The 12,961-nt window shown below is 30.3% G+C and overlaps 2 protein-coding genes and 1 non-coding gene across 3 annotated transcripts in view; 2 read left to right on the forward strand and 1 right to left on the reverse strand.

Moving 5' to 3' along the window:
• The window catches only part of LOC112692424, a 57,043-nt gene that overhangs the window by 29,208 nt on the left and 14,874 nt on the right, over nucleotides 1-12,961 (forward strand). The window lies entirely within an intron of this gene.
• On the reverse strand, nucleotides 1,490-1,562 carry Trnav-aac. The gene has a single exon. It is a non-coding gene; the product is annotated as a tRNA-Val (tRNA).
• Nucleotides 4,561-5,304, forward strand: LOC112692425. The gene is made up of 2 exons (XM_025567102.1): nucleotides 4,561-4,985; nucleotides 5,057-5,304. The coding sequence occupies exons 1-2, from the start codon at nucleotides 4,733-4,735 to the stop codon at nucleotides 5,104-5,106; spliced, it is 303 nt and encodes a 100-aa protein (XP_025422887.1). The 5' UTR covers nucleotides 4,561-4,732; the 3' UTR covers nucleotides 5,107-5,304.

Here is a 12,961-nt window from a genome sequence, read left to right on the forward strand (position 1 = left end):
TTTTAAAATAAGTACAAAACAGCTGATTATAGCTGGCTATTATGATACAGTTTTTTTTTAGTTAGTAATATTCATCATTTTATACTAGTATACAACAAAAAGTAATTTTAATATATATTTATAAGTAAGTAATGTAATGTTTATTTATATAGTATAGACTAGTTGATATGTAACTATATATTTCCCCCCTCCTAATCAATTTCCAAGTTACGCCCACATTACTGAGTAATCTAACAATGAATTTGTGCAATTTTTATTCCACACTTTCATCGTTTAGGGCTCGACTCTTTCGAGAAAATCTTCCGGTCTTGGAATCAATGATGTACTCGTACACAATGATCGTATTGAGTTATTATCAAATGTATGAAAGCACGATCGAATATTTTTTACATACTTGGAAAACCGACCAACATGGTCCTACCGCTCCAAATTGGCATGCAGTTAGTGTCCAATTTTATTTCGCACATTATATAGTAGTGTAGTAGCAATAAAGTTATAGGAATTAAATTTAATATTATCGTATGTTGATGCACGGATAAATGGAGATCGAGACAAATAAACTTGATTAAGCAACGTAACTCTAGAACGTGACTTGTACTAATTTAAAACCGAGACACGATAATAATATGCAACGAATGTACGAAAGAAAATACAAGATACACAATAAACATTTTAAAATATTTTTGCTTATTCGAGCATGGGTTCTCTATGACAAATAGGTACTTGTTGATCGCGGTGCAATTTAGTCGCAGGGACTGGATGATTAAATATTAACATAACGCTGGCGTGGAAAAAAATATATTCAACTGTATTGTAATTGTTTGCAAGCGAATTGTGTTTTGGAACAAAAGTGAACAAGATTATTGAAGTACAAAATACGTTCATAAATCGCGGTCTTGACATAAGATACCGGGTATTGTACATCGTAAATGATTTCGATACTACTTATAACCTTGCGGTAAGAACGTATGAAAAATAGGTACGCGCAAGAGTTGAGAGAGAAACACAAGTAAACATAAATTAATACTGCGGTTATATCGGTTTCCACGACTTGGGTTTGAGCCGATATTTAATAAATCAATGTGGTCACTATTTTTTTTCTCGTGTCAAATACACCATTATATAGATACGATCTTTAAACATAAAGATGACCTAATGACAACTTAATGAATAAAATATACAGCGATGCTTTGAAAAATATGAAAAACAATACGTAAACACTACACGTGAATTCCTCGATAGCGATCATATTGCAATAAACATGATGGTCAAAAACTTACTATCAGTAACATATTGATCGAGTGAAAAAAAATGTACAAAAATAAGTTGTACACAATTCTGTGCTAATTAACATATAATAAAATCGATACATTATTTAATTTTATCATGTATATCATATAAGCACACGATAAACCGTAAACAATTTATAACCCAATTAATGTACATGACGTGTAATAAAAAAATTTAAAAAATATTCACAAAAAAGTCTTGTTTCCGCCCAGGATCGAACTGGGGACCTTCTGCGTGTTAGGCAGATGTGATAACCGCTACACCACGAAAACGTTGAATACCATTCATTCGAAACCATTATATATGAATAAAACCCCTCATAAACTAAAATATAATCATTATGATAACATTTAAAAAAAAAAATTTATAGAAATCGATTCATCACAAAACTTCATCCCTTGACCCTTGGATATTCACGTTTGTTATTCGGTTTCAAGAACAGAAAATAATTAAATAAATAAAAACGATTTTTTTTTATAATAACCCGGTTCAAACCATAACATTGACTTGTAAGTACACATAAATTTATTTAATCCGATATTAATAATATTATGATGTATTCCAGTCGCGCGTGACTAAACTACTGGTAACTTTTGAACACTGCATCACTGTGCGAAGGAAAACAATGTTAATGTTCCATAGCCAAGCAAAATTTAATAAGATTGTTTTACCCGCGAGATAATTAAACCGTGGTGGAGTTATACAAATATGGCACGCATAACTCTTCCCCAAGCGTATATCGATTTCGCGCGAAATAATAATATTACATGATTTATCTACTCTAATCGGTGCGGAAATCGTTTGATCATTAATGCATTGTACCGCAGTTCGAAATTCGAATATGGAGTTCACCGAAGGAACGTAATAATATAGGTAATCAGATGAGTATGTTTTAACATGTAAATTTGGAGAAAATTATTATAGATTAATATGTTTTATGCTATTTATTGACAATTTTATCAACTAACTAACAACTCGATTTTTAAATCATATATATAATAGATATAAATCTTATTGAGTCTCGTCAAATCTGATCACATACGTGTTGACAGTAAATTTAAAAAACTTTTGCAGTGGAACGATAATAGTAAATTTATAATGTAGAAAATGGTACACGCGTATAAGTAGCATCTTAAGTGCCTTAAAATAAGCTAGTGCTTATATTGTCTCTAATAAGGAATTCATATTTTTAAATAAAGAACGGTTGTTTGGATATTCAAAAGAAAAAACCTGTTGTGAATAAACAGATTGTATTTGTACAATAACAAGCTTAAGCGTAAACCATTCTATAGTTGCATAATCAAAAAAACCATAATTATGTATGGGATAAAAAGGTTAAAAAACATTCGTCTAGTGATATTTATGTTGTAGCAGTTGGTGTTATCTTAAACATTTTTTCAAATCATCTTCCAGTAGTAATTCAAAAAAAAAAATAGGCCGCAAAATAAAAGTATTATTATGGAAATGGAAAAAATATACTCTATTTTAGAAAACAGTATGGAATTGAAAATTATATATTGTCATGTATTAATGATGTTTATTTTAATTATGTGCCTCATGTCAAAAATATTCGAGATAAATTAGATGAACAATATGGTGAAAATATCGTTAATTTTTACAAATAAAAAAAACTACAACATTATTTTTCGAGGTAAAAGTCAAAGTAGTTTGACAAAGAACTTGTATGAAAATCGAAAAATAAACAAAGAGTACGTATTTTTAATCATAATAATTTGGACCTCATCTAGAGATGTCGAATTCGATTAATTGTTATTATGTGTTGTAATATTTCATTTTATTTTTTTAAGTTAGGTAACATTCGTTTTTTTTTTTTTTTTACGTATAATGTTACCAAGCTAAAAACTTCTCGGACTGAATTCTATTTGGGCTCCAATTGTGTTTTGCTCAATTAACTGTATCTGCCCAATTCCCCGGTCTTAATTATTGCCTTAAGTCCTTCGAACTGTAACGTCAATTTCATTGTAATAACAATATAGTACGTACTGATAATATTATTTGGTTGAGTGCTGTGCGCCTGTAAACACTCAAAAATAATTATTATCGGACTGGAACTGTCACGTGTTTCGATAAACGCGCGATTGGTGGTATGCCCCTCATGTTTCGATAAATCGAATTGAGATTTTTCCCCGACGAATTAACCTCTGGAGGTGTATAAAAATAATTATTATTATAGTACGCCTCTTAGCTGATCCCGAAATAGGTGCTCAGTATTTTACTGCGGATTCTCGAAGACGGTTTTTTCTTTTCAATCTCGTTCGAAAAAGGTATTTACGCGAAAACCATTTGCTTCAGCCGCGAAGCCGAGTGGTAAATGAGTTTATTTTTCGCACAATATTTCTCGTGTTGTATATCATTATCGTGCATGTATACAAATATATCATGACGTAGTTTATCGTCACGTCTACACGTGACCTGCGTCTGCATTTATTTCTTATTTACGAGCTACGTATAGTAGTCATAAGGGTTTTTTATATGCAAATGTTCATTCTTCTATAATTCACCTCTAATAATTTTGATTATAAATGTCAACGTTCCGTGATGTGTAGATTATATGGTTAATTTTTTTTTTATTTTTGCATATTTTAGCACATTTTAATGGAAATTCATATTAATTGCATATTTCTGGACAGTTGCATAAGTGATGCATGTTTTAAAATTAATAATCATTATAGTTATATCTTTATTAAAATATTTTGAAAATTACTATCACGTGTAAATAATTTCATAAGTGTTAAAAAATGAGCTTGTTGCTATTACCATACACATTCAGTGTTTCACTGTTTAATAAATACAGTTGCAGAACAAGATAAATCGATTGTTACTTTAGAAGATTGCGACGATTCGGACTTTTAAGTTGGGGACCACATGATTGATTCGCTGAAGCAGGGGTTACTAACCTGTGACCAAAGCTGGTGGGCCGAGGCTTACAGGATTTTTATTACTCTAAAACCATTGGACAAAACGATAGTAAACTTGAATTTTATATTTTTTGAAAGGAAAGAATGAAAATAATATTTATTTTTTTTCAGTTTGGTCGCCGAGAAACCCCGGGACATAAAACTTGGTCATATTTTACATAATACCTATGATATCAAGAATCATAATTCAACATAATATTATCTCATCCGAGGATGGATCAGCGGCCGGTATAGTTCTCACATCAGACTGTTAAATATCTAACAATATAGATAATAATAATAATAATAATAATAATAATAATATAAGTTTATCAAAACGATTTTGTACCATTCGGCCACAAACAAATAAAAAAAAAAAATCGTCAATTACTGGCCAGAAAATATTTAAATAATCAATTGATACATTACTGCGTCCACGATGATCGTAAACGTTATTAACTATAAAATTGTCCCCACCCCCAAAAAAAACTCTACGTTATGGGCAAGGTCTTTGTTTCTACTTCATGGACGATGTTGGTGACATCAGAAAACAGAAAAAAATAATAAATACTGAAGAAAATAATGACTATAAGAAAATAAAATATTCCGTTCCGGGCAGTATGACAGACACCAGACGAGAACCTGTCTTACGGTGTGATATATTTATCTCGTTGGAGCTTATTGCGGCGGATAGTAGTGGTCACATTTACTCGAATTTTGGTAGATATCATCCGGTGTATATACAGCGTGACTACCAAGTACCACATTATGTTACAGGTTAGTGTATTGCTCGTAGAAAAGATTAAAAATAAGTTCAAATAAGAATGGTCTGGAATATATTTCACTAGATCTTAACTTACAAATGTCTAGTCAAAAACTCGTGGATATTCTACAGTGATAAAACTCGATAGTACAATCAATGGCAAGATAACGAAATGTAATGAAGAGGATGCACTGTTAGTTGAAGGTTTATCTAGTTTCAAATATGTACCAATTGTATCTTGTGACGTGGCAAAAAGGATTTTTTCAAATACAAAAGTATGCATCGAGATAATTGTTGAAGTTTTCTATTCGAAAACTTAAAATCGGTTTTCAAATACCTAGTATAATTCCTTGTAAACACATTTATTCTGAATTTCATAATAATAATTTTGTATAATACTTTTAAAGATAATGTAATCAAAAAATGTAAATTTGCATTTATTTTTTTTTAATATAAATTGTTTTTAATTATTTATTTCTTTACTCAAAATCTTATTATTTATTCACGCATAATATTTAAAAATGTGATAAATAGTTGACGGCATCGTGAATTTTTCTTTATTACCATTATTATTGTGAAAAAATTATAACCATTTTTTTTTTTTTTAGAAATAAGCAACGTGGTTATTGGCTAATAATTGGCATTATTTTATTTATTTTTATCGTACAATAATTATTATTTCTTTTTGATATAGGCACAATCATTTTCAGATTGATTTAATAGTTGCTCATAACAAATTATCGATTTGTACTTCTTTAATGGAATTTCTTATCTGTTTAATGGTTGCATAATTTGGTCCCAGTAACTGACAGAAGAATTCTGGGATATAGTACTTGATTCTGACTCTTTCTGTTTTTGTTGCAGTCGATGAGCTCGATTGTTGGATGGACTCCATATTTTGTGCACTAGGTTTGCTGTTTTTTGCTCATTACGTAGCCGTATCTAAAGCGGATGTTTTCTATATTGTATTACCAATTGTGTTACTAATGTTGAACACTAAAATTTACGAAGGATTAAAAAATAAATTATTAATATCTTCAACAAATGCTATGACGATCATTTTATCAGATACATATGATTGTTGAACAATCAACATTTGTGTTATTTATTTAATATTTAATAATCTTTATTAGAAATTCAATTTTATAATTATGGTATAAATTCTACACATTAAAAAATCTATTTAATTTTAATTATTATAATTTAACTAAAGCATGTGTTTTTTTTATAATAACTTTTTGTAAAAATTTAAATTAAACGGATTTGAAAAATTCAAATCGGGTTATAGAATTATTAAAGTTTTTATTTGTTTGTTCTCTTTTGATTAATATTTCTTTGTTTCGAACATACTATTCGTTTTGTGAATCGCAATTTTACTTACGTTTCTTACTGTATTTCTAATAATTCGTCAAAAAAGTTAAAAATATTAGAATGTGGGCTATAAAAACGTTGACATAATCACGTGAATAATATGATTCGCAAAAATTTGTTTTACGTTGATATCTGCACGTCCAAATCAAATTTTTGGAGAAAATATAGTATTTGGTGAGATATAAATAGGAAAGTGGGACCCGACATAAATATTCTCTTTTTTTTCCGGGACTTAATTTACCGCTTTTAAAAGGTACACAAATTATTCCGGGAATATTTTACCTAATCCCTGGTTTGCAGATGCAGTCGTAGGCTATCTAAATCTACGGATATTTACAATTTGTGTACATTAACAAAAGCATAGAATTTATAACAACTTTTTTTTTTTTTTTTTGTTTTTATTTTTTTCTTTTGTGGGGAGTGGGGGGGGGGGGTTATTTCTAACGGTCTCCGGTGAAGAAAGAAAAAAAAAACACAACACAATTACGATTCCGATTACTGTGGTTGCATACGCGTGTGATAATTATTTAAAGCTGACGTCGTATTTGTATATAAAGCGGCTACATGTGAGACTGTTTTGTATGTTGTAGTATTGAAAAAACAAATACTTTCTCATTACACACTAGCACGTGTACAGTCGACAATAGAGAGATGATAAGTTCCCACACGGAGCATAGCAGGCAAGATATATATGTAAACATTACATATGTAAGTCTCTCTACACAAAAAAAAAAAAAAAAAAATAAAAATATACCAATACGCAAATGTCCACATGAAAAAAAATGTACCGGTACGTATGTTCCTAAACGAACAAAAGTACATGTTTCATGGCTGAAAAACCAAATAATAATAAAATAAATGAACTTGGAGAGGATTTAGTGACAAATTCCACAGAGGAAATCAGTATTTCCTTCCTAGTATTTGAGCTACTCCTAGTTCTTGTGGATATCTAACAGACGCTTGTGAAAGTTTTCACTTCAACTTTGATTTTAATCATCGTCCTAATTTGATCAAAATAATAATAATCTTAAAATTTTTTCATAAAAATGCATAAATTAAAACAATAACATCAGATATCAATAGATCTCAAAATATAAGCGAAATAAGCAAAATAATATAAATAACAGCAATTAGAATACAATTTATAACAAATAACACATGATAGCATTAAAAATTTGAATTTCTGTAATAAGCCACATACAATTTAATTTACCTATTTTATTACTATTATCATTATAATTATATATATTATTATCATATTATCTACCTATAATGTATGGATGAAATTACATTATTATATATGGACAAGATTCGATTAAAAATTACATAAGATTTTTTACAAAATTCGAAACCAAATAAATTGTATTCGCATCAACTAAATTGTTAGTCCTAAGTCTGCAAGAAAATTTGTAATCATTATGATTTTTATTCATGTAGAAACTTACGTAGACATATCCAGGGGTGATGTTTACCTGCTATTTCGCATGAGAAGTTACATCCACTTATACAACGGGGGGTGGACAGCTTTTTTACCTATGCAGATCATGTTTTTTCAGATTTTTATCGAGGTTCAAATAAGGAATTAAAACAAATGTTACCTGTTAGCAATATAATTTCAGCATCTATTAATATTTATAAATACGAACAAACTGTATAGTAAAATAATTTGGTTGTACGATATAATAATAATAATAATAATAATAATAATAATAAGAATAGCAATAGTGTGAAAAGAAACACAAAAACAATAATTATAATAAAAATAATAATCATGTTAATAAACTTTTCAAGATTTCTATTTTATGACAACTAAAATTCACTGACAAGTAGTTACTATAAAGCAATAATGATAATTTGATTTTAAGTAAATAAAATAACAACACAAAGAAGGAAGACGTACGTCTGGTAAAGGAAAATACGAACAAAAATAATTATAACAAAAATAACAATTGTAGCAAACAATTATTTTAATACAAATATTGATATAAAAATTCTTAATAATACGAGTTCCATTGTTTGATTGTCCTTAATACTAATTTCGAATACGATGGAATACTTTTAAATTAAGGAAAAAAGTTACGGGGGCCGCGTGTGATCAGCGCTTGGTGTACATAACAATGCATGCACCTTAATACGCTATTACTATGCTTACTATGCTTATATATTTAGTATACAGTAATGGACATTAGTCGTTTAAGTCGGAAAAAAACGTTCTTATATAACATTTAATATATTTTTTAAAAAAACAAATATCTTTCCCAATTTGAGTTTTTTTATTAATTAATTTTTTGACTACGGTGGGTTGTGACAATGAAATCGTCCCGCAGGACTACCGATCACCGGACCTCGAAAATGGTTGTCTAACCTTTACAAATACACAGGACCTACAGCGACGGATATCCGGTCTACCCCCAAAGACTTAAGCGGTGGCTATATCGTATAGATTTTGGGGGTGGGGGTAAAGGATTAACCATTATTTATTGACTTTGACATTTTTACATGTGACCTGACCATTTGTATTGAACCGCACTAATGTTTTCTTGTGGTTTTTTTTTTATTTTTTTCATTTTAAACGCTTCGGGAAATTAAATTGTTTTCGTGTCCTTTAGCCTCCGCACGAGCGTACGCGTCTGAAACAAATCCGCAGGATACATGCATTTATAAGGAGGGGTATATTTTAAAAATTTGTCTAACGAGAACGTCTTAGTGAAAAATTAATATAAGCTGGTTTCTAAGTAAAATATTAATTTGCAACCGAAATAATTAGTTTTTGGGTGTATTTCGCGAATAGGAATAATGATTTTTATAAACGATTACATCCATCGCGTTTTTCATGTTCACATCAAATTCTTTACGTTGTGTTAACAAATTTTCCGTACTTCGGCTTAAGGATATTATAAGCTATGATCATCCATCGTTATTATAACACAACCAACGTAGCAATTCATATGTATTTCCATTTAAACGAACGTACCCTAATCGATCTACTGTACCATTGCTAACAGATGATTCGTAGAGTAAACTTTATTAAATCGTTTTCCCCACATTTATAAACTTTGTATACTTAAGATAAAAAAATGACTTTTTCAATTTATGGATTTCTGTTTTGTTTGATTCTATTTTGTAGAATTTAAGAAAATAAAAATAAAAAAATAAGAAAGTCCATCAGAAGTAGAACTAACGGCGAATTCAAATCTGCTATTAGATTTCTTATCAAATCACTATATAACATCGACCGGTAACGTTTGAATAAAAATTCATATAAATGTATATGTCCTTTGCGCGATTGAGACAGAAAATTACCGCTTCGGTCCCTTTGAATGACCACTAGAGAGGACAATCAAAGCAAGAGTTTTATATTATCGTTCCCACATGGTTGATTGTACGATATTGCGTTTGCTATTATTTTGCAAGTTCCATCGAAAAATGTTATCTTTTATGAAACAAATGAGTCAGTAAATTCGAATTTCAAATTTTTGGGACGGTTGATAAGGCAAATTATGTATTCATCATAATATTATATGCGTATACAATAGGAGGGGCATTGCGATGACGGACCAGATCGAATCGCGATAATCATACGACAATGGTCGAAAGGCAGGAATGTATGTATGGCGAACGGTCATCATATACGGCTCATTGTTACAAACTGTCTCACGAGATGAGTTTGTATGGTTAAAATAATTAAAACTCATAATATGTAGATATGTTACGTCATCCAAAATCAATCCCACTCATATATTACGTAAATTACGAGTATAATGCAATTATTACACTTTGATCAGTTAAGATAAAACTATAACCGATGAACAATAGGATACAATTATTTTATTTATATATACGCCGAGGTATTGCTGATTTCATGAACTCAGTTACGCCGTTGCCGAATACACGATTTCGGCAATACCCATGGCAACCGATTTCACGGATTAGGCAGACTTTTTTCATAAATTCCATGCAATCAGAAGTTTTATGTGAAATACGTGAATTCAACGTAACATATATAGGAAAATTTAAGTATTAAGTTAGCAGAATAGAAAGTGGGGGCTTAACAAAGGTACTGACAGAACCTTATACGGTGGAAGGGGGCTAAAATTTAAACCTGATGTCACCGTTATATCCATCAAAATTAGAATAAACGCGTGAAAAAAGCAAAAGTCGATTAACTATCTTATTGATAAGAATAAAATAATTTAGGAGGAGGGTCAATGAAAAATGTTCACGTAAAATATAAGTTGGAGGATATTCATTATATGATACACTGACATAGTGGGAAAGGAGAGGGCAAAAATTTTAAAACTGTGTTGACGTAATACTTGAATGGTCTCCATATATATATTAGAATATGCATTTATTTGTATAGAATAAAAACCCTAAAATAATTAAATAGCATCAAAGTACAAATTGACAACCTTAGAAAAAATTAATACAACCTACCTTATTACAAACTAATTATGTCGGACAGATTTTAATAAGTGACCGAGCAAAATGAGCTAAAACCGTAGACGGCCAATTATTATTATTAAACGAACCCCGTCATATACTTACGGCATTTAGAACCGCGCAATCGTACGGAATAATGAATACATAACGACGATTCATGCTTTAACGTTACACTCATAATGCAAACTATGGTAATAATAATTAGGTATTGGCCGTAGGCGATGCAAACATCTGCTATAGATTGTGAAATTTTATTTTTTGAAAAATCGTTTGCGATCAACTATAATCGACAAGTCCGTGGACAACAACATAAAATGTTAATGCAATAAAAATCAACCTTGTTCGCAGTGACATGTAATCTTTTAGCAACGTACTTGCATTAAATGATCGAAAAAATAGTCCGTAGGTACCTAAATTTGTAATACATATTATGTAAAATGTGTATGCAATTATGTATGCAAAATGTATCCGGTACACTTGTGAAATATCTAGGACTTATACTAGATAAACGCCAAACTTAGGGGCCTTATCTAAAATAAAAACGTAAAATACTAAATAGCCGTCTACAAATTCTTCGCACTAAATATAAATCTAAACTATCAATCCATACAAAACTAATTTAATACATATCTTTATTGAAGCCTATCTAGGCTTATGGCATTCAAATCTGGGACTACACCAAAACATCTCGAAATCGAATTATTCAAGCTTTTTGATCAATCTCTCTCCGACTTATAGTCTCAACGCAATGGTATATAAAAATAAAACGTAACACAAAGATTTTAAAATTACCTCAGTTGTTCAACTAGTCAAAAAATACTACACTGGATTTTATACAAAACTTTAACACCAGCAATAACCATTAATTTCACACTTATTCTCATGCATACTACCAGAAAACTCTCCACGTCAACTCAAAAGATAGGGCTGAGATATCATTAACTAATAAATGCATTGTCATGCTCAAAAATTAGAGTCTAAAGTCTAAAGGGTTTTATTAATAGATAATCATCCTCATGAAGTTACTTTACTAATGTTCTTATTATTTTTGTACCAAGTCCTCATATTAATCAATTATGTTTTTTTTTTTTTTTAAATATAGATTGTATTGCCTCGTCCAATCTCCAAATTCACTTAGACCTTATTTCGCAATGGTACTCCAGATGGCGAATAAAACTAAACCACAGCAAGTTGGAGCACACGACTTTAACGCTAAAACACGGAATTTGCTCACCTGTATCTGTAGACAACATTCTTATTCCGTCGTCTGACACCGTCAAATACCTAGACCTGACCCTTGACAAAAGGCTAACTTGGAAACAGCACATAAGATCTAAATGACTAACTTTAAACTTTCATTCTCGTTTCCTCAAACACCTCTTATCAAAAAATAAATTCACTAAACTAGAAACTAAACTTCTCATCTACAAGTCGTTATTAAAACCCATCTGGACTTATGGATTACAGTTGCGGGGATCAGCCAAAAAAACTAATATAAATAAAATCCAGACCTTTCAGAACATCACCCTACGCAGAATAGCAAATTCCCCACCTTATGTTTCCAATCTAACCCTCCATAATGACATGCGGATGAAAACAGTTGAAGAAGAATCGGTAATTTATTACAAGCGTTTCTTTTCTCACCTAGCCAACCACAAAAATCCACTAATTAGGAATCTAAATACTGCAACTTTGTCTGAAACACCTCGCCATCGCCTGAAAAGGAGATGGTACAGGGACCTCCTAATCTAATATTATAACCTCCAACGATCTATTCCTCGTTATTCATCTCATTCTTATTCCCCACTAATTCGTAGATAACATATTCCATGCTCATGCCTAGTATTGCTAATGGGCGACTTCTTACCCCCGTATTATTTAGTGTTTTTTTTTTCTCTCTGCAAATATGCTTATTGTGCTTTTAGTATAGATTGTGTAACTTCTTATATAAAAAAAAAATATAGATTGTAAGTTTCCTTAATGTTAAAAAAAAAATTCATCGAATCAATTAAAAATTGATTTTAACTATAAAAATGATTGATTTGTTGATCGAAAAATTCAAGTTCAAAAATTATTACGAATTTCAGAGGAATAGAAGTGGATCATGTATCCTTGACACTATTGATTGGTTTTGCTGATTAAAAGGTTGACTAAATTTTGATTTATGTATAATTCG

The sequence above is a fragment of the Sipha flava genome, unplaced genomic scaffold (genome assembly GCF_003268045.1).
Source record: "Sipha flava isolate LNK unplaced genomic scaffold, YSA_version1 73_pilon_pilon, whole genome shotgun sequence".
Classification (NCBI taxonomy): domain Eukaryota; kingdom Metazoa; phylum Arthropoda; class Insecta; order Hemiptera; family Aphididae; genus Sipha; species Sipha flava.